The following is a 26741-nucleotide window of genomic DNA, read 5'->3' as shown; positions in this document are numbered from 1 at the left end:
GAGGTACATGCCTGTTAGTGGTTATGTGGCTCTGGGTAAGAGTACACAAACACATTATTTACTACAAATGCCAATTCTACAGTGGTTTCTCCTGTGCACATTTCTGTGTTAATATTACCTCTAAAAGAAAATGAAAGACAAAAAAATCTTAGAGCTGTTCAGTTACTGAAGCTGAAATAGCCAATAAATCTTTGGCCACCACGGGGCGATTTTGAGAAAAATCTTCCATCCCCCTGGGCGTTTTGACCTCAGTTAAGGCTAAAACAGTGCCTGAAATTCCTCTTCAGTAACAGAACCGTTTTTACGGGTAGAGCTCTGGGTTCTACACTGCGCCATTCTCAACGGGCCTTTTGCTGTGGTGAAACCCAGCACCCCTGCGCTTTTGTGCTTTATTTCTCGCCTGAATTTGTACAGTTGAAAATAAACGAAAGGTCATTTCTTTTCGTGAGGTGAACGTTTCCCCGCCGCTCTGTGGGGAAGAAGGCCGCGCCCGGGCCTGCGCGCGCCACCTCAGCCGCCTTCCCGCCCTCGGGCCGCGGCGGCGCTCTGCCTCTTCCTCTCTATGGTCCCCGTCCTCGGGAACCTCCGGATGTGGGCGGTGCCAGAGCGGCGCTCTAGCCCCCGCCTCCGGGGCTCTGCGCTGTTAGAACTCTATGGTGGGGATTTCTAGGCGAGGCCTCCGCGGAGACTCTATGGTCGCAGCCCGCCCACCCCGAGCGTCCCGCGCGGGCCCTCCGTGTTTACGATGCCGCCGGCGCCGCTTTCCTGAGGCGGAGACGGGCGCTGCGGCGGCGGCTCTCCCCACTCGTGGCCACCGGCGAGGCCTGGAGGGCCTCTGAGGTAAGAACGGGTGAAGGAGGCCGCCCCCTCCCCGCCGCCCCGCCCCCGCCGGGCCCGGTGAGGCGCTCCCGCCGCCCCTGGGCCTAGGCCAGGCCGCGCCGCTCCCCTCAGCGCCGGCCGTGGGGTGCGGCCTAGGCCCGCTCCAGGCGCTGGGCCCCACGGGCGCTACCTGAGGGCTCGCCCCGCTGCGGGGCTCGGGGAGCGCGGAGGGCCTAGGCCCGAGCTGCTGGGCGGCCTCTCCCCGTGTGGCTCTGTGGAACGGGGCCGGAGGTGGCGTTCCCGGAGCGCTGAGGGAGGGAGCGGCGCGCTGAGGCCGTGCGCGCGTTTCCATCCGCTGTGTGCCCCGCAGCCATCGGGCGCTTCGCGGTGGCCGTGTGGAGTCGTTTCGTAACGATCTCAGCGACGTTTTCCCTCTCACAGATACTGAGATCCCCACGGGGCCGTCTCCCCCATCCGTTCGTAGGCTGCGTGGTTTTGTTTCCCGAGCTCAAAGCGCTGCTGCGCTTCATTGCACTGCGTGAGGCAGAAACGGGGGGAGAGTGGAAGGAAACACGCGTGGAAAGTACGACCGGAGTTGCGAGGAGCGCTCAGTGCAGTGGCTGAACGCGTCCAAGGCTGTGAGCTGAGCGGGCACTCTGACTCAGGGCTCCTCGCTGCCTTCCTGGCTGAGTGCAGGGGATGCGCCGTCCTTCACTGCTTTCAGTGGTTCCTGGAAAAAGAACTACAGCTCTGTCCATCTGCTGGGTAAAAATGCTTTCCTAAAGCGTCTTCATAGTAGGATAAAGTAGAAAGCATTTTAGCAGCAACGTTTGCTTGTGAAGATGGCATATTTTGAGGCATTAAGGAGTCCAAAATTTCAGCAGGTGGGGGAGTGGATTTTCACCAAATGGTTGAAATTATTTTATGTGATTATCTCCACCTGTATTTGATTATTAACGCACAGTACTTGGAAAGCAAATTCAGTCTCCACTATTCTTTGAATTTTGACTTCATAGAGGCTTTAAAGAATTGGCTCCTCTTACAACATTTCAATTCTGAAGTATAATTCAGGCCTTCCACCTGTTAGATTTAAGAAGGTGAGATTTAAGAGGGTGACCCACAACGTGGGCTCTTCCTTTGGTGATCCCACGCTGCAGCTCGCAGTACTTTGCCTTAAGCACAGCTTTTGTTTTCCATGGTTTCATTCTTTGACCCCCAATTGTGCTTTGGGGCTCCATCTGAGGCAACGAATCCAAACTGGCGTCTGAAGTGGAACTGGAAGTGGTGGCAGTCGGTTTTCAGAACTTTTCAAACAAATACATTCTTCGTAGTGCTGCCATTGCAGCATCCTTTCATGTAAATTAAAGTAATTGTGAGGCGTAGCTGCACGGAGGTGTAGGTTTTGTTCTGAAAAGCATCATCCTTGCCAATCTAATGATAAAAAATGGTTTTCGTGCAGAGTGCTGCAAGTTCAGGTGCACTCTTCTGAGTCCCCTCCTGGTGAAACTCTCAGTGAAAAACTCTTCCTTTACCCCAAACTACACAACTGGTTCTGATCAGTGTATGTTCTGCTGCTGCTGGAGGCAGCTGCAGCTGCAGTGTGAAGGCTGTAGCTCTCCTATCTCCCATCTTCGGTACTTCTCTTCTGAGCTGAGCGCTTCAGGTTGAGGTTTTTCACTGGAACTGAATTTCTGAGAGCTGAGAGATGGCAATCAGCATTCCAGGTGTTCACCAGAGGCCCTTCCAGTGCCAAGTTCCTGGTTTTCCAGGTGCGTGGGTTGCTGTGGCAGGGCAGAGGCACGTCAGGCGGTGTGTACAACCAAAGAGTGGAGGCTACCATCCCATGGAGAGCGTAAAATGCAAGAATAGCTTTCACCACGTCAAATTTGTCTGCCAAATCTCTTTTATTTTACCAAAATTGATGGATGTTGGCTGAATCTTTAGTTGATTTCTGCAGAGCAAGTAGTGTTGCAGTGAACTTGAGAAAATGCATTTGTAATGGGAAATATTTTATTTTCTGTATTCCTGTAAGTATAACTTCACACCTCTCAGAGAAAGATCAGCAAAGGTTTCTGTGCTCTCTCCCCAGTTTGTTTATTTTGAGTGGTTTTCTATCAGTTTCATTGTTTCTTGCAGTCAGTTTTGCTGCTGTTGCGAGTTTTCATGGGACAGCCAAGCAGAGGCAACCAGTAAAAGAGTGGGGGAAGCGGGGAATGTGGTTTAGCACTACAGAAATGAATGGGTTATTTCTGCAGCACTGGAAATTTATGTTAGTTTTTTGCTGTTGACTGGATTTCAGTTTGACGGTGCCCTGTTTACTGGTGACATTTGGCACGTATTTCCCTTTGCCCAGGTGCAAAATGCAGATTTTCCTTGGTAAAACAAGAGGAGGGGGTGAGCAGCGATGGGTGCAGTTCATTCTGCTCTCTGTTCTTTGTAGCTTTGATATGTTTGAATGCCTTCACTTCTCTATTTTATCTCCTTAAAAACAAAGCTAGACAGCCCTTGAGGTGCTGAAGTGAGCTCTGCAGCGGCAGCAGTGGGAGAGGGGAGCGCATGGGGCTGCTTGGGTGCAGCTCAAGCACTGCTCCCATGGACCCGCTCTGAAACTCAGCCTTCCTCGTGCTGCTGCAGCTGAAGCAATGGGCAAATTGCTGTGTGCTACAGCAGTGAGGATGGTGGGAAGCTGGATTGTGTGTTTGAGGGTGTTTGTCCCGCGCTGTGAAGGACACAGCTTCGTGCAGCACCAAACCCTGTCCTCACTTATCCCTCCATAAAGCCCAGGTTTGAGTGACTTCCTGAGGAGTTCTGCCCCGGGACTCCTCATTGCATGAACAAACGCTGCTCCTGGTGCGTGCTGACTTTTTACCCTCTGAGTATACGTCAGGCTGAGAGAGCTGTGGTTTATCTCAGTAGGGAAAAATCAATGACTCACATTTCCACAGAAAGAAATGTAATTTCCAGTCTCATAGCAACTGTCCTCTCAACAGTTTGAAACCTTCTGTGACAAAATGTTTAACGCTCACCGATCATCTCTTAATGCTCCCAGCTGGTCCACCCACTCACCCCACCTAACAGCACGCGTTTTTACATCGCCGTATCCCCCAACATTGGGAGGGCTTCGCTGTCAAGTCGTGTTGAACAGTTAAATATAAAATCTTGGAGATGAGAGAAGTGTTGCTTCGTTTTTACACGGAGACCGATTTACTCTCGCGGGGTTTCAAACTCAGCTCTGTGCTCTTTGAATTCCTGCTTTCTGTTTATGTACCTTCAGCTGCTGGAAGATGGATTTGGCTGCGAGCTTGGCGGAACGTTGGGGAAATTATTTTATTTAAAAGCTGCTTTGTTTGGGTTTTCTTCGTACATCTCATGGTCCGATGGTGCATTTTCACCAAAACCCGGGATATTCGGTAAATGTATTTAACAGCAAAGTTCAGCACTGGGCCTGAGGCGGGGCCAGCGATCAGAACTCAGCGGCGTTGGGGCCATCGCAGACACTGCTTTGTGCTGCTCTGAGGCCTGGGGAGGCGGCGTGCTAATTGAACTAATTAAAAAGGTGCAAGTGAGGCTAAAAGCACCACGCGCTGAGAGTTTCTGAAGCATCGCTCGGGCTCCCACCTCCTGTTCCGAGTTATTGTTAAGCGATTTAACTTGTTCCTTCTCTTGTAGCTGATTATGGAAGAGGTGCACAAGAGCAGCAGCAGCTCCGTGCCGCCCTCCCAGCCCTCGGCCGTACAAGGTACAGCACTGCAGGCAGCTCAGCTCTCTCATATTGCTCAACAGGTAAAGCCTGGGCCAAACCTCGGCAAACGTTTGAGGTAGTTAAGAGCCATGTTTTTTTCGCACGTGCTACAAACTGTATTAATTCTTGAATTTTAGAAACACTTGGAGAAGGAAAAAACGAGAGAAGGTTGAGAGAAATATACATATTGATGGACAGCACAATTAATAAAAGGGTGTGTATTCAGAAGACCAAAATTAATGTCATGCGAGCGAGACGGACAGATGCAACCCAACAGTTGGGTTGGATGGAATGTGCTCTGACATGGCCAGCAGCCTGACTTGCAGGAGCTGCTCGGTAACGAATCGAGGGCCTGACTTTCATTTTCTTTCAGAAGAAGCATTTGCAGCTCCTTTTGTAGCAATGGCAGTTCTGGGTGCTCAGCACCATGGAAACACTTGGATTTTAGCCCAACATGAATATATTTAATGTGATAAAGCGTATGGAGTTGGAAATTTGACATAGTTTCCTGGAGGTAACATCACATTCAAAGCTCTAACCTGACTTCCCCGTGATTCAAATGTCTGCACCTGAAGCACCTTTCTCTAGGTAAAGTCTGCTCCCGCTGCCCTGCAGCGCTCTTGTGAACCAATGTTTTGCAGCTTGTCCGCTGTGTACTCTATGGAAGTGTTTTAAATTTGATGCAAAACTTGGATGACTGCATGAGTCAAAGACAGCAGAGCACCAGCAGGCATCCTGCTGCTGGTTTGCAATGGGCTGATCTTTGGATCTGGTTTTACATAGGGTGGCCAGTGCAACTTGATATTGTGATGTGCTACAGGTAGTATTAAATGCAAAGTTTTCAGTGTGAGTTTTAATGATTCCTTCATCTTGTCACACATTGCAGATTAATAAAACTAGTGGAGAAATGTGGTGAGGAAACTTGTGCATCTGCGTGTGTAACTTGATGAATTTCAGGTGCAAAGGCTCATGCAAAATCCACGCAGAAATCCACTGCAGACCTAATAGAATGTAATTTATTTTACAGTCTTTTATACAGGAGCAGCAGCAGTAATTAAGTTTTGCCAATTAAGCCTAGATTTCAGCTACAGCATTAATTGAAATTGGTAGTTGCAAAACATTAAGGAGCAAAATATTTTAAGAGATGCCATAATTTTTACTTGGAAAAATCTGCTCTTTGCTCTGCTTGCTTGGCCAGAGCTCGTGCTCCTTGCCTCCCTTCTTTACTCTCATGGCTGATACCTGTCACACTGCCCTTCTGCCTTGCACTTTCCAAGTAGATCAGTCAGCTTCTGCTGTGTTCTGCTCCTGTGAGTTCTTATCTTGGAAATCTTTGCACAACAGCTTTATAACACTGCTTAAAAATAGGCAAGAACTCCCGATGCATACACAAATCATGCCATTGCTTTGGTGCTGTTGGTTTGGTCTGAGCCCTGAGACTTGTTGATGATGGCAGTGCCCCAGACTCCTACTGACTTTGGTGGGAATTAGAGTGCTCATATTTCTGCTTATCCGAGATGCTCTTGAGATGGAATCTAACCTTTAAAAAAGGTGAAGTGCTGTAAATGTGGGCCTTTTACTGGGAACACTGATGGAGAAATGCGGGAGCAGTCGTGCTCTGCTCTCCTCAGCACTGTGGTTCTGAGGAATTCTGCTCTGTTGTCCTTCATTTAGGACAACCTGCATTTAACTTGCAACACTTTAATTATTTGCCCATAATGCATATTTCATTTTCTCCCTCACCTGAGGCAAATAAGTAACAGTTTCAGCCTTTTCATATGCAGATATATACCTGAAAAACGCACATCTTTAAAGGATAACTTCTGGGACTTATCTGGGCTTAAAAGAAGCTTCTGCTGATGCATGTTCTCCTCTAGCTTTCCTTCATGTGTTCACGCGTTCTGACTGCTGCAGAAGCTGTGCTTTGTTCACGATCTCTGATTTGTTGCAGATGTCTCTGCGAGGTCCTGCTCCTCTGACAGTTGTTCAGCTTCCTGGAGAGCAAGTCCAGGTCCAGGGAGTGATTCAGACAGCGCAGTCCTCTTCTGTAATCCACTCACCCCAGGTGCAAACAGTGCAGGTAACCACAGACTGTCTGTTGAATAACCAAGAATCCTGTTCTACGTGCACGAGAAGACTTGTAAAGGCTTGTCTGGTGCAGCTCAGTCTGCTAAGTGCTGCCCTTCTGTGAGAGAGTGAGAGTGCAGTGAAAAGGTGATGGGAATGTATCATTATGCTGAATATTTAAGGTAGAAGTTATTTGTAGTGGTAAAGATGTCACTGAAATTAAACTGTTTGATATTACCTCCCTTTATTAAAAAAGGAAAGCAGACAAAACCAAACCACAACTTTCTAGCTGATGCTCTTAGCAGACATGCAACCAGCGTGCTTCAGTAACTCAGTAAGGAGAGCAGAGAATAACCCACTGAAGAAAATGTGTCCTTGGAAAGGGCAGACCTCAGTGATGGTGGAGGAGTTGGTGGTTGCTCACCACGTGTGCTATGACTCCATCTCTGTGATACCCAACTGCTCTGCTTGCTTACTCACTCGCCATGTGATTTTTGCACAAGCCACTTCAGAGAGGTGCCCTGGGGAGCGACAGCTGAGTCTGTTACGGCTCCATTCAGTTCTTGGCTGCAGAGCCCTCTGGGCAGCGTGGCACTGAGGTTACACTGTGAAATAACTGCAGCAATCCACCAAGTGTGTGGAGGAGCTGTGCTGAAACACTCCTTGGTTACTCATCCTTCTAGCTGTGCTTATCTATTCATATGACATTCAACTGATAAACCATGAAAAGAAAACCACTGACACTTCTCCAGCTATCACTGTTGCTGTAACTGATACTGGAAAAGAAAACAATTTCACCTTGCTGAAAACAGCTTAGCACCTGATTTACTGGGTTGTCTTGAGCCCCTTTCCTGTTATATTCTGATTGTAGGGTCCCCATTGAAGGTACCCTTGCATTTTTGGGTAATTTACAAGCATTGTGGCCTTGTTGCTCAGAGGGAAAAATGTCAGATGTGAGCAATGTGGGGTGTTTTTTTTTTTTTTCAAGTGTTGATAGTAAGTAGGTTGTGCTTTTTATCTCTGAGGCAGCAGCAGCAGTTAAGTGAGAGAAGCTTTTCTCAGAGCTGTGTGCATTCTTGTTGAGTTTTTGTTGCTGGCACACAGATAAGTAGGAATACATGTTTTGTTAGCTTGTATTTAATAAGGAGATTCAAGGAAAGGAATAACAGTTGGCTGAGAGCAAAATGGGACAAGGCTGGAGATAATACTTTGCATGTTTACACCCTGATATGCTTCTGCCTTAAATATTATTGTCACTTGGTTCTCATCTTCTGGCCACCAAAACATACTGCTTGTGTGTCTGCAGAAAACATTTATTTCATGTGTTTGTACATAAATGGTGTTCCTGTTTCCGTTCCCTCGGCCTCCTCAGACAAATTCATCTGTGGGAGCAGAGTACCTCTGCAGACCACATCAGCTATTTAGGTAGTTGGGCTTGTAAGAGTTTTATTTGTATTTTTCAAATTGTTATAGATTTCTGGTTGGGTTAATCCTGCAGTTGTAGAACAGTTGGCTTCAGGTGGTGGAAGTTCGTCAGTTTATGGTAGGAGAATCCTTGAGTTTTCTTTTTATAGGGAGTTAATAGGTTTGCATCCTTTAGTTTTACAGTGAAAATGTTTCATAATGAAACAGAACTGCCAGAAATTAGACAGCACTGAATCTAGAAATCCACCATTTTTTCTTTCTCTGTGTAATCAGCTGCATTTGTGTCATTTTCCTGCTGCTGTAGCTCATACAGAATGAGCACCTGTAATCTGTTCTGCATTTCTGTTGTGTAGCACACGGGATAACCACATGGGATGTGTTTTTTAGGTGTCTTCTCTGTCTGAGAGCGAGGATTCTCAGGACTCATCAGACAGCATAGGCTCCACGCAGAAAGCTCGGGGGATCTTAGCACGTCGTCCATCTTATCGGTAAGTGCTGTACACACTTTATTTGGTGCTGTTACTTGAATCCAAAAGAGCAGCAGCTTCTGACAGCTTCCTCTGTTCCATTGATCCCTGCGTTGTTTTCCTCCTCTTGAAACATGTGTTGGATCTGCTTATGCACTGCACAAGTTGAGGATGCCACGTGAGCTGTCGTTTGCTGCAGGGAAACTTTGACTTAATGGACTGGAGGTTGGCTTGGAGGTGATGTGGCCCAGGGAAAATTGTTTATCAGCTCTAATTTCCCTCCGTGATGTCATAAATGCAGAGCACAAGTGAGCAGTCTCACCGTGTGCTGACAGAGCAAAAGATCTCACTCTAAACTTTTCTGAAGTAACTTTCTGGCTACTCTTCCTTTCTCGTTTATTCAGACGTTAGACAGAGCAAACTGGTTTTAACTGGGTATCCAAGGTTTGTTCTTGAGAGAACAGGATCAAGTTGTAACTCAGAAAAATCCCTTCCTAGGCCAGCTATAAACCCCTGGAAAAATGTTTGTGGTGGAAACTCTGATGCAGGTTGTACTGAAATGAAGTGATGCAGCTGCAGTACAGGACAGACTTCAGTATGAAGTGTTTTTGGCACACTGGAGATTACTGAAATCTGCTCTGGGTGGTGCAGGTTCTCACTGCAGGTTTACCAGTCCAAGGACTTCAGGCTTTTAGAGGATAATGACTGAAAATGTGGAATTTGCACTGATCTGCACGTACAGATCTTTTATGAATCAGTAGCTGTCTTGAATTGCTCTTAACTCATTAAATTATTCAAATAATTAAATAGAAAACCTAGAATTTAAAAACTACAAAAATGCAACTATTACTGCAGTAACTTGTGATCTTTGCCTGCTGTTACAGCTCATCAATTCTTTTTTGTTTTTATAGAAAAATTTTGAAAGATCTCTCTTCTGAAGATACACGGGATAGAAAAGGAGATGAGGAAAGTCCTGGGGTCTCTACTGTTACGTCCATGTCTGTTCCCACACCCATCTACCAGACGAGCACTGGACAGTACAGTATGTTGTACAAAATGTGTGCCTACCTGCGTAGATTTCTGCTAAACTTACAGTAAAATACAGATGTGTTTCTTATACATTTGCGACTAAGATGAAATTCAGAAGGTTTGGTTATTTATCTAATAGTTAATAACATTAGTACTGTGCAGTATCTGAAACTAGACTGGTGTCTGAAGGCTCCAGATAAACTCTACTTTATTATCTTAATTTTTGCACATTCAGACAAGGTGTTCCAAGTATGTTTTTATGACGCACATAGCAGTCTGTTAGATTTAGTCCAAAAGGTGTGATCAGATACCACTGTATACCTGAGAGCTGCGCCAAAAGGCTCTTTGTGGGCCACAGGAGAATGCCTGGAGGACCTCCTGTCCCCCGTGTTCTGTGGCCTTGGTGTTCATATTGCTGTTTCTCACTTTTTTTTCCCCTTGGTCCCAGGGATGGGTTTATTAAAAGCCTTTTGAAATTAGCATTGCTTTTCAGCAGTGGGTTGAGATACAGAGTTGCCGATTGGAAGAGATGTCCATTCTGCAGCTTTATCTATGTTTTATAAGGTACAGTTACAGATATTTTCTTGCATGTCCCTTTCTCTTTAAGTTGCCATTGCTGCAAATGGATTGCAGCTGGCCAGCGCCAGTGCTGATGGAGTGCAGGGCCTGCAGACATTAACCATGACGAATGCTGGTGGGACTCAGCCTGGGACAACAATCCTGCAGTATGCACAGACATCAGATGGCCAGCAGATACTCGTACCCAGCAACCAGGTGGTAGTGCAGAGTGAGTATGGGATTGGTTGGAAGTGCTGATCAGTAACACGGGTATGTTTTGGTAACGCTGCCACATTTTGACGTGTTATGCTGTGACCACCACAGCTGCATCAGGAGACATGCAGACGTATCAGATCCGCACCACGCCGACCACCACGTCCCTCCCTCAGACTGTGGTCATGACATCTCCTGTCACCCTGACGTCGCAGTCCAGTAAGACAGACGATCCACAACTGAAACGAGAGATAAGGCTGATGAAGAACAGGTATGTGAGTGCACTCGGGCTGCCTCGATTGGTTCTCTTAACGTGCTGAGGTCACAGAATGTCAGGGATTGGAATCATCCAGTTGAGCCCCCCTGCTGGAGCAGAAACACCCAGGTGCACAGGTGGCATTCAGGTCACACAGAAATGTGTCCATGTGGGTTCTGAATGTCTCCAGAGAAGGAGACCCCACGGCCTCTCTGGGCAACCTGTTCAGTGCTCTGTCACCCTCACCATGCAGAAGTTTTTTCACATGTTTTTGTGGAACCTCGTGTGTTCCAGATCACACCCATTGCCCCTTGTCATATCATTGGATGTCACTGAGAAGAGCCTGGCTCCATCCTCCTGACAATCACCCTTTATGTATTTATAAACATTAATGAAGTCACCCCTCAGTCTCCTCTTCTCCAAGCTAAAGAGACTCAGTTCCCTCAGCCGTTCCTCGTCAGGGGAGATGTGTCTCCAGAGGACAGGGATCAGTCATGTAGGCTAACACTGCTGATAGTGCCATCAGCGTGGTGTGCTGCAAACAGTGACCAAAAACTGGAAATTTTGATCAGAATGTGCCACGTGCTCTGTACCACACCATCTAAAGAAAACAGTTTGTTTTTTCCCTGCAGACTGATATGTGTTACCAGATACTGCTCAATGTCATGCTTTCCACCTGTGGTGGTGCAGCTTTCCATTCATTTTGTTCATGATTTCAGTGCCAGCTCTCTCCTCGTGTTGGTCGGTATTGTAACACTGGTAAGAGAGACAAATCCCAGATGCACAACAATGACTTCTGTCTGTGTTGCAGAGAAGCTGCTCGAGAGTGCCGTAGGAAGAAGAAGGAATATGTGAAATGTCTGGAGAACCGAGTTGCAGTCCTGGAAAACCAGAACAAAACTCTAATTGAAGAGCTAAAAACTTTGAAAGATCTTTACTGTCATAAAAGTGTGTAAGAAAAGAAGGTAAAACTTTGGTGGACTGTTGAAATTTTGGAGGAGAATTTTTTTTTTTATACTGAATTTTTTAACTAGATGAAAGGTCAAAAAGTGAAACTTTTCTACCTAGATTTCACAACCTAAAGACTGTATAGATTTTATTTACAACGTGTTGGTGACAAAGTACAAAAAGGAGACAAGAAAACCTCACCACAATTCCTGCTGGCACAACTGGAAACTTTATATACAGTCAAGATTGCATCTACAACAAAAGGACATTGGCGTTTTACCAGGCAGGTGATTAGAACTTCTCTAGCAGTTTTTACCTCTTGTAATGGGGACAATATTTGGTTTCAATTAAAACGTGGATGGAATGGAATCCTTGCCATAGTTAACATTGTTAGTAACATTTATAACCAGTGTATGTTTTGATTTCTTAACTCTTTCAATCCTTGCTCTTCCTTTCAGTTATCTGTATGTAAATATTTTAATTTGAACCTGTAAGTTGTTATTTACAGGTGCAGGTGATAAGAAGTTAATCCTGTGCTCGAGGCCTAAATTATGTTTCCTCTTTTTCAGCTGACAGTTTTACAGGTTTTTCTTTTTGTTGTTTTTTGTTTTTTTTTTCCTTCAATGTTTGCTGTGTTTATCAAAGTAGGAAAGGATCTGCAGAAAGCAGCGAGAGGAGCAGCCCTGAACATGCCTGGGGTGCATGGAGTGATGTTGACTTCAGAGAGCTCAGCACATCCAATTACTTTAAAGCACAGTTTGGTAGAATGAGGGACGGTGCACAGAAGTTTCTGGAGGATGATTTCACAATGGTTTTTTTTAGTTGCTGGGCACGATAGACATCTGTAATGGAACAAGAAATGGTGTGCTGATTATCTATACAATTACATATGCACTGCTTATTCTGTCTGGAGATTCTACTGTGCTTTGGGATGTAAACCAAATAGAAGTATGATAAAACAGAGAACAGAAGAATATACCAAAGGGTTTCATGAGGTTCTATGGTTTGTATGCTGAAAGTAGTGCAAAACTTCTGGACTAATTTTGTAAAGTAGGCAATATTTTGCAAAGTAATGGTATCTTTGTAAGAAAATACTCTATTGAAAACAGGTAGATGGTTGGTATATTTTGTAGCTGAATTGTGATCTTTACAAGTTCCAAAATTAAGTTTATATACGTATTTTGACAGTTTATATATTTCATTTTAGTAAACAAATGGAATATTTTGTGAACCAGATTTTCAAGCATATATTTTTATGGATAGCACAAAGTCAAATGAGATCCTCTTTGGTGTAGGAGATATTTGAATTAATTTTATATGTCTGTAGGCAACTTACAGAAGAAATGGATCTTGGGGGAAAAAAAATGGATCGGGGCTTTTTTCCCTACAGTTGATAATATCTGCACGTCAGACCTGATTGCTCTCAGAGATTCTGGTTGGTATCACTTTGATTTGTTTCAGGCAGACGTTGTGTTTGATGTGTCCAGGGCTCTTTCTGGGTGTTAAAATCCACGTGGGCACAGTGCTGGGCAGCACTGGGAGTCCTCCTCACCCCCAGAGCTCCCTCCAACCTCAGCCGTTCTGCCATTCTGTGACAGACAAATGCGTGCGCAGTGCTTCTTGCATGATGAATAAATACACTATTCTCCATAGTTAGGATTGAATCCTGCTTCCAGATCTGTCAGTGGGAATTGCACTATGGGCTATGCTGTGCAAAAGATGTTAGAGCTACATGTGTGTGTTGTGCTAGCTCGGACCTGAATGAAATGAGGAGATGTGCTCACTCCCCTGCTTTCCGTGTGGTCAGTTTTTATTTTACTCACTTTGAACTCACGGGTTTCTGAGCAAGCAGAGCTCTTTGCAAGTGCTGTGGGAGAGACTGCACTCCACAGTCCCACTGTTAGCAGGCTATACAAGAATTTTTGTTCCAGACTTCCTGAATAGAACACGTCCATCATCCACAACACATTTCCTTTAGGCCAGACTGGAGTGTGCACTCGTTTTCAGTCATGTCAAACACAAAAAATGCTTTTGTTGCACATCAGCCATAACGAGCAATGCTGAGAAAGCCATTAGATGAGTAAATTGCTCCTGGGGGGTGCTCAGCACCTCCAGGATTGGACTGTCGCTGTCTGCCATCAGTGTGTGTACACTTCAGAGGGACTGATCTGCAGTGCTGGGACTGATGTGACAGCTCCTCTGTGCAGTATCCTCATCCTCACTGCGTGCTGTCGTTCCTTTACCTTCTTTTGTAATACGGAATCATAATTAATAATAAAAGCAGTTATCGCGTGTTGAGACTGTGCAAAACATGGTGGCCAATTCTTTCTGTATTTCAGCAAGTGGAGCAAACACGGAGTGCTGCCAGGCATAACGTTAGGCAGTCTTTGTCCTCTTTTGGAAAGAGCAGCTGGATTTTTCATCACAGAGGTATTCACCAGTAACGTGGGTTTGCTCCTTAAGTAATCACTTACCACAAAGTACTGATTTTGGATTTACTTCAAAACGTCAGCAGTAAGAGAACAAAATCTGTATCCTGAGAGTGAGAGGTGTAGTACCAAATACTGCTCTGCTGTTTTGTTCCAAACCAACGTACGTGCTTTATATGAACTGTAAATATTTGTCAAAACAATTAGATGGTTGCAGATTTTGACCTTGGTAAATAAAGTCGCCAAAAGATAACTGCTGTTCCTTATTTCTTGCCCAGTTTGCTTTTAATTAACACTCGACGGCAGCAGCTCTGAATGTCTGTGCTGTGTAGCATGGGCTCTGCACTGCTGCCACAAAACTGTGTGTGATGACGGAGCAGCACCGGAGATCTCTTCCCACGTATGCCCTCACAGTGCTGTGCTGCCGTGCAATCCGTAATGGAGGGCACCTTTGGTCTGCAGGGATTTGTTTCAGTTCAGCCTCTGCTAACTGAAACCGTTGTGTGTTCTGCTGACGTTCACCCAGCAGAGGGAGCATCTGTGCCATCCACGGAGCCGTGGTGGTATTCCATAATCCCTGCTTAAGTTTCTGACAGCTGGAGAAGCACAGAAGTGGGGTAGGGAAAAGCAGTTCCAGCTGGTGACGTTCCTAAACTCATTTTCATTATTAGGGTTGAGGTCATTACCATTTCTCCTCCTGTCAGCATAGATATAAAAGGCAGAAGGCAGAAAAGATGGTAATAAATTGCACACATTTGGGAGCTCTGGTCATTGTTTTAATGTTAGCTTTCACGCTTTTAGGATTGCTCTCATCAACCCCAAACTCTCATGTTTACTGTCCCCATGCAGGTCCATGAGAGGAGCTTCTCACAAGAGAAAGACACCAATTTATCTCAAGGAAATTGTGTTTTGGTGTAAGAATGCCAAGGTTTTACAGCTCAATGAGACACACTGCAGCATTCCTTTAAGTGAGGGTAGAACACACTGCATAAGGTGGTGAAAGGTTAAATCACTGCTTCCTTCTGACAAACAGACAATTGCTATTCACATTATCATCACTGTGACCTACGCTAATGAGTTTTAATGTAATGAATTCGTGTAGTGTGCTTCATACCTCAGAAAAGATGGGAGGTTATCACAGTTTGAAACCTCGCATCCCTAAAAGATACTGGTGGATGTGTCTATTAACTGCTGTTACCTCACTGTAGTTCCTACATGTACAAGAAATGACACAACTCCAGATTTTGCTGAGTGTTGTTTACAGATGCAGGTTGGATGGACACAACGGGACATACATCTTATTGCTCCGAGATCTGGTCTGGAACATGAGCTGAACGGACCAGCTGAGCTGTGCTATGCTGATGCTGTCTTAGGAAGCGTACAGGAGCACCATCCCTACAGCGGTCAGGGTAAGGGCAGTGCTGGCAGGAGCCGTGGCTGTGCTGCTCAGCAGAAGTTGGGATTTGATCCACCTTCTGTATGGAGCCAATCGGACGTAGATCCCAGGGAAATTGGGATGGCCGCAGCCGAGCCCAAAGCTGGTGACCCCCATCATGTAGTATTTGTTGGCCGTGGGGTGGTGGCACGCCAAAGGCCCCCCACTGTCTCCCTGTAAATAAACAATAACAGCAATCAGTGACTATATGCCCCTCCAGGAAACGATTTAGAAGCACCAGTAATGAATCCACTTATACTGGGAGCAGCACGGAGCTGTGTGGGGTCAGAAATGCGCTCTGACTCCGCATTCTGAGTCCTGTCCACATAGCTTTGTTCCCTGTGCAGCAGATACATTCTGACAACGTATGTCTGCAATAAGCAGGAAACACAGCAGTGAAAACACAGCCTGAATCTGTGCCAGATCACTTGCTTAGAGAAAAAGAGCTGAGGGAAGCAGGAAGTCTATCAGACTAATGACACACTTAGGAATGCATTGTTTTTTAATTATAAATGGCTCCGCATCGCAGCTGATGCCTCAATTTTAGCACAGGGCTCCTGACCTGAGAACTGTTGCTTCTGAGAAAGAGACACTGAGAGCTCAGCATTTAAATACAGCTCTTGCTGCTGAGCACCCGGTGCTGGCGTTGTCTTTCAGAAGCATGAAACCACGTGGGATGCATCGTAGTGCACACACTGCATGCGTACATTGTGCACACGTGTTTCAATAGTGTTTGATCTCTGTGCATTGATGTTAACACTGTGACACCCTCATGCCACATTTGTGTCCCTTCTGTTAGCTCAGCCCTTCCTACAGCTGAGCTCTTTCTGAGATGTGGGGTTTTTTTGGATACGTCATCCCACCTCTCTATTTGTGATGCTTCTTATCCAGTTGGATCTGTTTTCATTATAGCATTTGTGCCATTTTAATTAACGATGCTATCAACAGTGGTCACTGGGATGTCCTCATCTCTATGGGGGGAGGTTTTTTACCTGGCAGGAATCAACGCCTCCCAATGGAGAGCCAGCACAGATCATGTTGGCATTGATCAGACCTCCATATGCATCAGAGCCGTTACAGACATCGGAAGGAATGATTTCCACTTCTGCCTCTTGCAGCACAGATGAAGTTCTGCCTTTAGTGGAAGACAGCAGATAGAGAAGTCAGGCATTGCGGCTGCTGTTCTGTTCCTGTTTTGTTAGCTGAAAGGTACCCTTGTACGTGTTCAGACATGTGCCAGCAGAGAGGTCTGCCTGCCCATGGCACAGGGTGGCTCCTTAGCCTTACTGGAAATGCCACAGCTGCTGTACTGATGATGGCACGCAGCCTTCAGCTGTCCTCCAAATCCCCTCTCCCTGCTCAGTGCCAGCTGGGGTTGCATCACCTGCACTCAATGCAGTTAGAGGAAATTTGAGGGAGAGCGGCCTCTCCTGAAACCAGCGGGGACCTCTGAGCTGAGAGGGCACTCTGTGAGAGCTGTTATTTTTCGAGATAAAAGCTCTTTTAGAAGAGCTCTTTTAGAAGAACTTTTAAGTGTATCATGACCCCGAAAGCTGTGTTTCTGTTCCTTTACTTGCATTATCCTCGGCAGGAAGGCCACGCATTGATGCCTTCAGTTACACCTGGGCAGCCTTAATCTGCTTTCAGTGGAAAAAGCACTGAGAGCAGATCGTCAGCTGCAGAAGGGTGAAATGATGCTATGGGGTGAGAGCACAACCCGAGCAAACACAGCGACCCCCAGGGACTGAAACCTCACCTCAGCACCGGAGCTGATGGTGCATTCAACAAACGTTTACCTTTTTCTGCTATGCGTCCCCAGCCGCTGATGAAGCACTTTGTTTTGTTGTGGGTGTACAGCTGAGGGTGTGCAGGAGGTAAGCAGATGGGCTGGATGTAATTGCTGTAGTGCACAGCAGAATGGAGCTTAAATAATGCGATGTCGTTTTCAAACGTCTCCCTGTTGAATTCGGGGTGCACAAAGATGTGGGTGATGCTTCTTTTCGCTGCGTGTTTGCCGTGTTTCCAAAGGTTATCCGTGCCCAGCACAGCTCTCCAATAATATGGGTCCCTAAGGGGGAACGCAGTCAGCATGAGCTTGCAAAAGCTACGGTGTAGATTTTGCAACTGTGTTAACAGCCACGGTGTTGGGATGGCCAAAATTCAGCATTGGTTTGGGTGCAGTTAAAAAGCCTCTTCTGAAAGGGTTTGTGACCACGTTGCCAAAGAAAAGGAGCTGTGTTGAATTTGTTGTTTGTTAAGCGGGAAATAGAAATGGGAATGGAACAGGGGAAAACAGTGGAGCTCTACAGAGTTGTTGCGTTTCTCAGCTGAGTATTGCAACGTTTTCTTTTTGCAGGGAGCTTTGCTTGTTTGGAAAGGTCAATTAAACCTTTGCTTTGCTTGTTTAGAAAGGTCTATTGAAAAATCAGAAGCTCATGGGGGAAAAAAAAAATAGGCAAAGCAAACAGAAAGCCCCCAGCCTGCCAGAAATGTCACCTGGGCCCAAAAGGACTGAGCCGAGTCCCGAGATTCAGTCCCACCGTGGGGCTGCAGATGGGTCCTGCATCAGCAGAGCTCTGCCCACCCCACGTCCCATTCATCTGCACTTTGTCTAAAGGTGCCCAAAGTAACGACCTGCAGATCTACTACACCTTCCCTCTGCATAACAAAAGCAGCTGTCAGCAGCGATACCCACATCCGTCCCGTCGTGCAGTGACCGGCGGTGAGCACGGAGTTCTCACTGACCAAAGCTCCTCCGCACACGTGGGCGAATTCCACCCCCACGAGGTGCACCTGGAGGCTGACGGCCCACGGCCACGCTCCCAATGGGGCTTCGTGGCCGCCCACAATCCTGGACCCCGCAGCGCTGTCCATGAGCGGCCGCCGTCCGCACTCTGCAGAACAGAACAGAGTTGGTTGTGGGGCTCACGTGCAGTGTTTGGTGCATTGGCTGCAGTGTTTGCTGGCGGCGCTGGTGGTATTTTTTCCATCTGCTGTGGTTTTTTTTTTTTAATGTTTGCAGTTGGAGTGCTGATTCTGGAGAGACAATGTGGGTGTTTTATTCCGCACGAAGGCATTTTACCCGGTTGCAGGCATATTTCTTGCATTCGGGTTCTCTGTGCCCATCTTTGAGGGCGTCTGAGCCACTGCAGCTTTGTGGGTTCACCAGGTTTGGGGACAGACAAAGTTTTTATGTGGAGTTTTGTGTGGAAGCTGCACAGCAATAGGCCCAGCCCCCCCCCCCACCGCCTCCCACTGCTCCCCAAATCGCCCATTGGCCACCCCCATCCCATCAATACCAACAAGGACCTCCAAGGACATCCACGGGGCCACCACAGCAGGCACGGTGCTGGCCAGGACCCACAGCAGCAGCATGGAGGCGGTGGGCAGCCAGGGCCGCATCCTCCTTCAGGGGCACAAGATGGCGGCAGGGCCACCAACGGCCACCAACGGCAGCCAATGACCACCAATGGGGCTGAGGTGCCGGCCCATAGGACACCTTAAAGAAATCCCTGAGTGTGTAACGTTAAATACAAGGCTTTCAATGCTCTGCTGGCGAGCTGTGTTACAACTGAGGGCCACACAAGGGCAGGCGAGCAGCCAAGCAGCGAGAGTGGCGATGGGCGTTACCCTCCCCGCGTTCTTTCTTTGCAAATAAATAACTCTCCGTTGAGCAAAGATTGTGTGTCAGAGGTTCTGTGTCAGTTTGATAAGGCCAGAGAGCAAACAAAGTGCGGGGAGAGGGATGTGAGTGCCAGTGGTGCTCTCAGCATGGCCCTGGGACCTCAGTGGGGAGCGGGGGGCACTTCCAGGTGCGGATGGAGGGGTTCACGTCTTTGTTTTGTCTGTCAAGCTTTGCTGTTCTGCTTTTTTTGGTGGTAAGGGGGTCCCACCTTGCCTATGTATGTGGGGACAGCACTGCTGGTAGGTGGGTGGTTGGACCAGACACCTTAGAGGTCCTTTCCAGCCTTAATGATTCTACTGGTTCTGTATGGTTCTAATGGTCCATGAGCTACTCCAAAGGCTTTACTGCACACATAGCAAAGCACTTTGAGCTTAAAAATATTCACAAAACTGACCCTCCTCCTTCATTTCACGTCTGAATCAAACATTTATTAAGGTCCTCAACCACGCTGCCTACGTTCGTTGGCCAGGATTAATCGATGCTGTTTGTGCTCTTTGATTGTGCCCAGGAGCCGCAGAGGTGAACGGCACGGAGCGCTCCGCGTCATTTCACGGCGTACCCAATGATGTGCGGCTTAATGGGAGTCCAGGGCAGCGGCACGCTGATGTGCTGCAGTTTCAGCTCCGAGAAGTTGGCCTCTTCCAGATCCTTCCATATCTCCCTGGTCAGGCAGCAGCCGTCAAACACGAGTTTCCACGTCGGGTGGCAGACCTGCTGCCAGAACAGCTTCCAGCTGGAAGGGTTTGCGGCCACGTGCTCCAAGAAATAGAAAACGCCTCCCTGGGGGGTTGAACACAGCTCAGTGCCATAGGAATGCACACTGCCCTCCCCACCCCCACTGCTCAGTGCCCACCACCCCCAGCTCCCTCACCCCACTGCATTCTCCCTCCCCTCTCTTTGCTTTTCTGATGTTGATCGGAATTAATATCAGCATAGATTCAAAGTGCATATTTCAGGAGCGTGAAGGATGCCCCTATTTGGTCCCTGCTTCATTGCAGGAATAGTTTGTTGCCTTTTTGTGTGCACTACAGTTGCTAACGCGCTGTTTTGTTTCAGTGCAGACTGAGAGGAATGTGTAAGCCCCAGTAAAACTCACTGGATTTTTGCAGCCCAGGGTGTTGGCTTGGAAATAGCATTTTAATGGTTGAAATCCTATTGCAAAACGAAACAAAAACGGAACAGCAAGAAAAACCCCAACGAAATCAAAACATTAAACCAGCTTTCCTTTCTGTTTTTCTTTTTGACTGTATGTTTCCATTGCTTTGCACCATGCAGCAGTGCAGAGTGCCTCTAACTCTTATCTTATAAAGCAGGGCCGGGTTGTAGTCTCAAAAGCTTCCTTTTTTTTCCTTCTTTTTTTCTTCCTTTCTTTTTCCTTTTTTTTTTTTTTTTTTCCTGTTTCCTTTTTTCTCTTTCCCTTTTTTCCCTTTTTTCTTTCTTCTTTTTCCATTTTTCCTATTTTTTTTCCTTTTTCCCCTCTTCCTTTTATTTTTTTTCCCCCCTTTTCCTTTCTTTTTTTCCCCCTTGTGCGCTGTCTCTGCAATAGCTGCTTACAGCCATAACCTAAAACTTCTCCTCCAATCACTCACCGGTCTGAGCACGCGCTGCGCTTCCTTCAGGGTTTTGCTCACGCTCTGCACTGAGCAGAGGACCAAAGTGCAGACAACGGCATCCACAGAGCCGCTGGGCACCTGGTGCAGGTCCTCCCCAGCTGCCGTGAGGAAGCGCTCGTAGTGGATGTGCTGATTCTTGCTCATGCTCCTGGAAAGGCCCTGCTGGAAGTTGGGGTTCACATCACTGCAGGTGACTTTGCAGCCCGGAGGGTAGAACTGGAAGTTGGCACCGCATCCGGTGCCGATCTCCAGCAGCTTCAGCTCTCCCGACGGTCCGGTGAAGTCGGGCAGATTTCGGAATAATTCCTGTTTCTGCTTCTTGGTTTTCCTGTTGTGGATCACAGCCACCCTCTCTAAGAAGTAAGGGAAAAAGACCTTCTTGCAGAACGGCTCCCATATGCCCAGGAAGGACAGCAGGTAGATGGGCATGGCCAGCAGCGCCAGGCAGGCGCGGAGGAAGAGGATGGTGAGCCCCGTCATGGGCAGCGCGAGGGCAGGGAGTCCAGATGGAGCAAAACCGGTCCTGCTGCGTGTCACAGCCCCACAGCTTCAGGCAGAGCTGCACTAAAGCATTCCCAGCTCGCTGCCTTGTGGGCCCAGTGGCCAAATTTAAAGTCCTCTCACACGCAGGGAAGGGAAAACCAGAACTGTGTAACCAAAGTTACAGCTCTGTCCCAGGGAGAGGAGCTGCCAGCAATGTTAAGCAATCCCGGCCAGTTGGGCAGCGCAGCCTCACTGCTGGCAAAGTGTCAGCAAGTGCCCAAATGTGGAGCCTGCAGTTTCAGGTTACAGCCCCTATCTCTCAAAGCAGAACAGTGCTGTGTTTGTGAGCAGAAGGAAGCGGGTCTGAGCTCTGGGTTCATTGTAGACATTTAATTGGGAGTTTGATGAATATTTCAGCTGAAGCACATTTGTTTGTCGAGTTATTTTCTGCCCCACTGCAGATGGGATCGACCCATCCGCTGCCTGAACTGAGCTCTCACAACAGCAGTTTTCAGTATGCGGGCACCAAAAGTTCTTCACTGCACAAATACTGAATGCTCCTTTGCAAGGAATGGTTTTGCTTTTCTTGTTACCTTTGCTGGGAGTCATGGATCAGAGAGGAAACAACTTATGAGGTCATTAATCACTGCACAAAGCATGCAGGTCGGTCTTATTGACTTTATCAGCTCCAGTCAACAACTAATGATCTATTTGATACTGATTGCACTCCGTCAAACTTTCCCAGTGTTGCAGTCAGCAGCACTCGGTGCAGTGTGGATGAGCTGCTGGCTTTCAATTGCTTTGGTTCGGGTGACCCAACTGTAGGGAAAGGACTGCAGGTCCCGAATTCCATCTGTTCCATTGCAAACCAGCAGAGAGAGCTTTGTTTTTTGTGTTGGTAGCAAGCCCTGCTGTCCGATGAGTTCCCTCCTCCCTCTAGTGGCAATAAAGCAAAACCCAAATCCAGCACACGGCGCTGTCATCATCAGAATGCTTTATGAATAACCACTGTTACACCTTCACACCTGGTGGTATCTGAGCAATATGAAGTCCTTTGGATGTATGCTGTGTGTGGACTGATTGAGTCAACCAACACCAATCTTCTCCCAACGTGAGGGGCAGTGCATCCTTCTGGCTGCATAGGTCGCTGCTTCGGGTTCCATCTGAGCTGACAGCATTGGCATGGTGAGATCCATCCCTTACGGTGAGATCCGGGTGCAGTAATGGCTGCACTTCCCTGAATAGACCGAATTCCCATTGAGGAGGACTTGTGCTGCCGTTGGGGAATGAATGGGAAGACAGAAATCAAAAGCCTTGCACTGGTGCTGTATCTATTACATATGGGAACATCAGAGGTTGGGTGTTATTCTCTGCCATTAGGAAATCGTTAGCTCTCTGCACTTGCTTGCATGTATTTCCTGTTCTCTTTCTTCCCTCTCTCCCTTCTTATCTCCTTTAGTGTGGTGCAGAATCCTCCTTTAGTTAAGATGTTTTCTCTCTTCTTTCCTGGTTTTTGTAGAGCTCTGAGAGCTCTACCCAGAAAACCAACCCCACAAAAGGAGAGCATTAGTGAGAACTATTGGTGATGGGTGGATGGTTGGACGGGGTGATCTTGTGGGCCTCTTCCAACCTTGGTGATCCTATGATTCTATGATTATTCATGGTCTGAATGAGCTGTGGATGCTCCCTCAGGTTTCCATGCTTCTGTTCTGCGACTCAAACTCCTTTCCTAGAAGCTATGCATGCAAGGTTTGTATTTGCTTTGGGCTTTGTCATCTCTATGGCTGCCTCCCATTTGGTGTTCACTGAAGGAGGTGGCTGTTATGGGATGACTACAAGTTTATTGGGCCTGCAGATTGTTTTAGGTTGTTGAACAGGACTCGATTCTGCTCATAGGCTTTGTGGTTGCAATTGCTGCAACCTTAGCCATGATATACAGGAAAACTTTCTTACAGAAGGAGTCCCGTAAAGCCACGTGTGGGGTGGGATGAGGAGCTGGAAGCAGCTCTGGAGAAGGGCACTGAGCACCACCCATATGGAGCTGTGCATGCAGTGCGTGTGCACGGAGCCATACAGGCAATGAGGGTGCACTGAGCTGTGCATGCAGCGGGTTTGCACAGAGCTCTGCATGCAGCAGGTGTGCACGGAGCCATACGTGCACTGAGTGTGCACGGAGCCCTGGAGCCGTTTCCTGGTGCCAGAGTCCCCCTGAACCGGATGTGTCTGTCTGTCTGGCCGCACTCCAGAATCTGCCTTAAAGCGACAGAGCTGCAATCTTACAAAGCTGCCTAAAAGGGGTGGGGAGAGCAAACCATGCCGAGCATTCCTGCTTCCCACAGCCAACACGGGAGGTGTAACTGCGAGCGCCCAAGTCGTCTGGAATGCTTTCCTTGTCTATTAAGGACTGCAATGAGTCTGAAAGCACAGATCTGCTCTGAGCTTGGTCAGGGGAAGCAACCAACCCAACCCTCACGTGTGCTCTGCCTGCCAGCTCTGTGCACTGCTGTCTCATGGTGCTCTCTGACAGCAGCACACCCCAGAGCAGCGTGCAGGTTTTGGATATTGCCTCATCTCGCTAGGAGAACTGCATACTTGTGCAACACCAGGATTGCACTCACAGTGCAGTGAATCCTCCTCGACTACTGCAATCTCTTTGATGTCTGCATGTAACAACCTGTTTAGATGACAGCCGACTCAACTACTAAACTTTGCTGAGCTGCAGTCTGCTTGCAAGATGTTTGCTCCAGGCAGTGGGATGTGGTCAGTTGGGCACAGCCCGTGTGCTTTGTGGGGGTATCTCCGTGACACATCCCTGTCCACAGCATAGGAACTGAGCGTGCATTTCAGACATCACTGCACAAAAAGGGAAGGGAGAAGTGAGGCTGTAGTGATGAAATAAGGAAAAGAGGATCTTTATTAAGCATGCATTGTTTTTTTTTTCCCACCAAGCAGTCATGTGCTGCTTAAAGAGACAGCACAGCGCCAGGTGGCAACTGCTCAGATTGGGAATTACAGTTCTCCTGGTGGTGGTGCCTGAGTTTGGGTGGTTTTGTTCTCTCTGAGCCCAAGGAACAGTTTTATGCCTGTTGTTTGCTTTACTGGTCTGATGACAGGCAAGCAACACCATGCATGGAGTTGTTACGGTTATCTGCTTTTCAAGGCAGCAGTATTTTGGGAATGCTTCTGAACTCTGTGTGTTCCCTTTCAGCCTGGTTTGGGCCAATGCTCCAGTTGGAGCTGATGGCCGATCAGAGCTGGGCAGACCCGATGGGAAGAGCCAGCAGAAGGATGAGCAGAGCACTGCCCAGAAAGCATAACTGCGTAGGGGTTGGGCTGAACCTCCTGCCCTGGGCCCAGGGTGGTCTGTAAGAGGCTCTGCTGGGACCCCCCGTGTCAGTCAGGAGCTTCTTTCGTTGTGTTTGTGACCACTGATCACCCTCTGAGGGCACTGCCCTATATATTCCTTATAGTGGCGTGTTTAAGGACGTCTCACACAAAGTGCAATTCCACCCCTGGGGCTCCAGAATGTCCTTGAAGAAAGTGTTTCTGGTGTCCCCGTGTGCCCACTGTACCCCCCAGCTCAGGGGCGCCCCACCTGGGGGCACCGATCCCATCTCCACGTCTGGGAGATGCTCTCTTGTTTCGGAGCCATTTGTTATCAGCAAATTGTTTTATCCCTCGTTTCCTTAGCTTTATTTCCACTTATTTTGCATCCATTTGCCCTAAGGGAGAACCTCAGCACTGCAAGGAGGTGCGGTTGGAACCAAAACTGCCTTGAAATGGGCAGCTCTGTGCAAACGCAGATTAGATGTGTGTGTTGTGATGCGTTATGGACGGGAGATGGACATTTATGAGGCTGTGCCTGCCCTGCTGTCACACTGGGGTGGTCCCATAAAAGCCAGCGATGTAAAGTGAGGGCAGATTTAGCTCCCGTGTCGCAACCAAAGTGAGATGAATGCGTCCTGTTGCCTCGTCAGCTCAGCACACTGCTCCTGGAGCGCTGCTCAGAGCACAGAGCCTTACAGTTTTATGGAGAGGACACTTCCACAAGGTGGGTGGAAATGTTTCTCCTGAAGCAGCACCCCGACCCGGCGCTTCAGGCTGTGCTTTTTGCAACACAGACACAGTCCTACAGAGAACAAGAACGACGTAATGATGAAAATTGATCCCAAAATTCCATTCATAGGTACCCACGGTTCCTGGTCACCGGACTGAGCCTTGCCTTGGCCGTTGGTTGGTGGTTGTACTGGGAGGCCACGCATTGGGAGCAGTGAGCTGGCCACCAAAGCAAGCAGCAGTAACATGCAGCACATCACAGTGCAAATAGAGGGGGTTTTCAGTGGAAATTCCATCTTCCCCCACGTCAACTAACAGAGACTGGGAAGAGTAAATGGATTTTTAGGCGCCAAATTCTGCACACAGCTCTCTCTGCAGGTCTTGTGCCTCCAAATTCAGCTGTCTTCCAATAGTTTGACTGATCAAAGATATTTCTCCCCTAAAACTGTGCTCTGATTACACCAATAGGTTTCTTCCCAAAGTGACAGTGAGCAAATCTACTCCTGCACTGAGTGTGTATTGCAGCAACACAGAGGAGCAGAGGTGTCCGGTCCTCAACCAGCATCTACAGCTTCAGCTTTGCCTCCGCTTCCATTGCTTTTCCTCATTTCTCTTTTTGTTTTCCTCCAAACAGTAAATTTTGCTTTTTTCTGCCACTTCAGAGGTCTCTTCACACCCCAACTCTGCTGGTGAGATGCAGTGCAGCCCATAGCAGCAGTCCCCTCTTAACCCAGTGGATCCCAAACAACTCCAGCACTGGAGCCAGCTTCCATTTGTGCACCTCCAAGCAGCTGCTGGTTGTGTGAGTCCAGGACTGAGGTCGTGGAGCAGCTCTCGTTGACACACCAGCGATGGGCACGGCTGCTTCAGGTGCTCAAGATTTGCCGTATCAAGAACATGAGAAGGTGTTGGTTGGTTGGTTGGTTGGATGGATGGTGCGAAGTTCTCTTCCTCTCGTTGCCACCACCTCTCACCCATTGAACCAAAGCACATCCTGCGCTGGGAGGGACCCCCATGGGCGCTGAGCCCAACGCTACGCATCGCGCTCTTTGTTGGTGGACTTTTTGCACTTATTTCTGAGTAGTTCTGCACGGAGGGCGGGTCAGCTCGAAGCAGAACATCGGGCTGAACAAAGCCCAGGTGCTGCAGGAACAGCGGCCGCGTTCCGTTCATCCCCAGCGGCGCTCGGGGCCGGTTGGGCTCTCGCACATTTGGGGTTATTTTCCACCGGAACAGCGACGACGCGGAGCGACTCCGACAGTCCCAGCGCGGGGAGCGATGCCGAGCGCCGTTCCTTGGCCGAAAGGGAGGCCGGGTTCCAAACTCCGCGCACCAACCGCGCTCTTCCAGCACCGCACCCCGCGGTAAGCACCTCCCGGTCCCCCCCCGGAGCCTCCTCCCTGCAGCGCGGAGCCTGGAAGAGGAGGAGGAAGAGGAGAAGGAGGCGGAGGTGGGGGGGGGGGGAGAAGGAAGGAAGGAAGCTCGGAAGCTCCCGGGCGGACTCCGGGATTTTTGC

General features: G+C 48.1%; 4 protein-coding genes across 13 annotated transcripts in view; 2 read left to right on the top strand and 2 right to left on the bottom strand.

The window, feature by feature from the left end:
• Positions 1 to 629: 629 nt before the first annotated feature.
• ATF1 (activating transcription factor 1) lies at positions 630 to 14206 on the top strand. Of its 10 annotated transcripts, XM_046904979.1 has the most exons (11): positions 630 to 840; positions 1261 to 1584; positions 4094 to 4229; positions 4489 to 4602; positions 4699 to 4775; positions 6513 to 6641; positions 8441 to 8541; positions 9432 to 9562; positions 10157 to 10336; positions 10432 to 10591; positions 11388 to 14206. In XM_046904979.1, exons 2-11 carry the CDS (start codon positions 1519 to 1521, stop codon positions 11530 to 11532), a joined length of 1239 nt encoding a protein of 412 aa, XP_046760935.1. In that variant the 5' UTR covers positions 630 to 840; positions 1261 to 1518; the 3' UTR covers positions 11533 to 14206. The 10 variants fall into 10 exon arrangements, with proteins under 10 accessions (XP_046760935.1, XP_040510760.1, XP_046760939.1 ...); XM_040654826.2 differs by lacking the exon at positions 1261 to 1584; XM_046904983.1 differs by lacking the exons at positions 1261 to 1584; positions 4094 to 4229.
• Positions 14207 to 15195: 989 nt separating this feature from the next.
• TMPRSS12 (transmembrane protease, serine 12) lies at positions 15196 to 18817 on the bottom strand. Its single transcript, XM_424480.7, has 5 exons — positions 18688 to 18817; positions 18084 to 18282; positions 17185 to 17456; positions 16381 to 16523; positions 15196 to 15562 (listed from the first exon to the last, which is right to left on the bottom strand). The coding sequence occupies exons 1-5, from the start codon at positions 18788 to 18790 to the stop codon at positions 15323 to 15325; spliced, it is 957 nt and encodes a 318-aa protein (XP_424480.2). The 5' UTR covers positions 18791 to 18817; the 3' UTR covers positions 15196 to 15322.
• Positions 18818 to 19475: 658 nt separating this feature from the next.
• On the bottom strand, positions 19476 to 21362 carry METTL7A (methyltransferase like 7A). Its single transcript, XM_424479.8, has 2 exons — positions 20663 to 21362; positions 19476 to 19853 (listed from the first exon to the last, which is right to left on the bottom strand). The coding sequence occupies exons 1-2, from the start codon at positions 21164 to 21166 to the stop codon at positions 19617 to 19619; spliced, it is 741 nt and encodes a 246-aa protein (XP_424479.3). The 5' UTR covers positions 21167 to 21362; the 3' UTR covers positions 19476 to 19616.
• A 4920-nt stretch (positions 21363 to 26282) lies between these two features.
• SCN8A (sodium voltage-gated channel alpha subunit 8) overlaps positions 26283 to 26741 on the top strand; it is a 51822-nt gene continuing 51363 nt past the window's right edge. Inside the window, exon 1 of the mRNA XM_040654817.2 lies at positions 26283 to 26589. The gene's annotated coding sequence lies outside the window, so the exon portion shown is untranslated. The remainder of the gene's footprint in view (positions 26590 to 26741) is intronic.

Source organism: Gallus gallus, chromosome 34 (genome assembly GCF_016699485.2).
Source record: "Gallus gallus isolate bGalGal1 chromosome 34, bGalGal1.mat.broiler.GRCg7b, whole genome shotgun sequence".
Taxonomy (NCBI): Eukaryota; Metazoa; Chordata; class Aves; order Galliformes; family Phasianidae; genus Gallus; species Gallus gallus.
Note: the sequence above shows the minus strand (reverse complement) of the source record. Positions and strands in the feature narration are given on the sequence as shown.

Coding starts and splice junctions, on each gene's coding strand:
- ATF1 (XM_046904979.1), top strand. CDS start 1,519: ATGCGCCGTCCTTCACTGCTTTCAGTGGTTCCTGGAAAAAGAACTACA. Junction 4,230..4,488: donor ACCAAAACCCGGGATATTCG/GTAAATGTATTT, acceptor CTTCTCTTGTAG/CTGATTATGGAAGAGGTGCA. Junction 9,563..10,156: donor GACGAGCACTGGACAGTACA/GTATGTTGTACA, acceptor TTTCTCTTTAAG/TTGCCATTGCTGCAAATGGA.
- TMPRSS12 (XM_424480.7), bottom strand. CDS start 18,790: ATGCGGCCCTGGCTGCCCACCGCCTCCATGCTGCTGCTGTGGGTCCTG. Junction 17,457..18,083: donor CACTGCACGACGGGACGGAT/GTGGGTATCGCT, acceptor GTTCCCCCTTAG/GGACCCATATTATTGGAGAG. Junction 16,524..17,184: donor GGGACGCATAGCAGAAAAAG/GTAAACGTTTGT, acceptor CTTCCACTAAAG/GCAGAACTTCATCTGTGCTG.
- METTL7A (XM_424479.8), bottom strand. CDS start 21,166: ATGACGGGGCTCACCATCCTCTTCCTCCGCGCCTGCCTGGCGCTGCTG. Junction 19,854..20,662: donor CGCAGCGCGTGCTCAGACCG/GTGAGTGATTGG, acceptor TCAACCCCCCAG/GGAGGCGTTTTCTATTTCTT.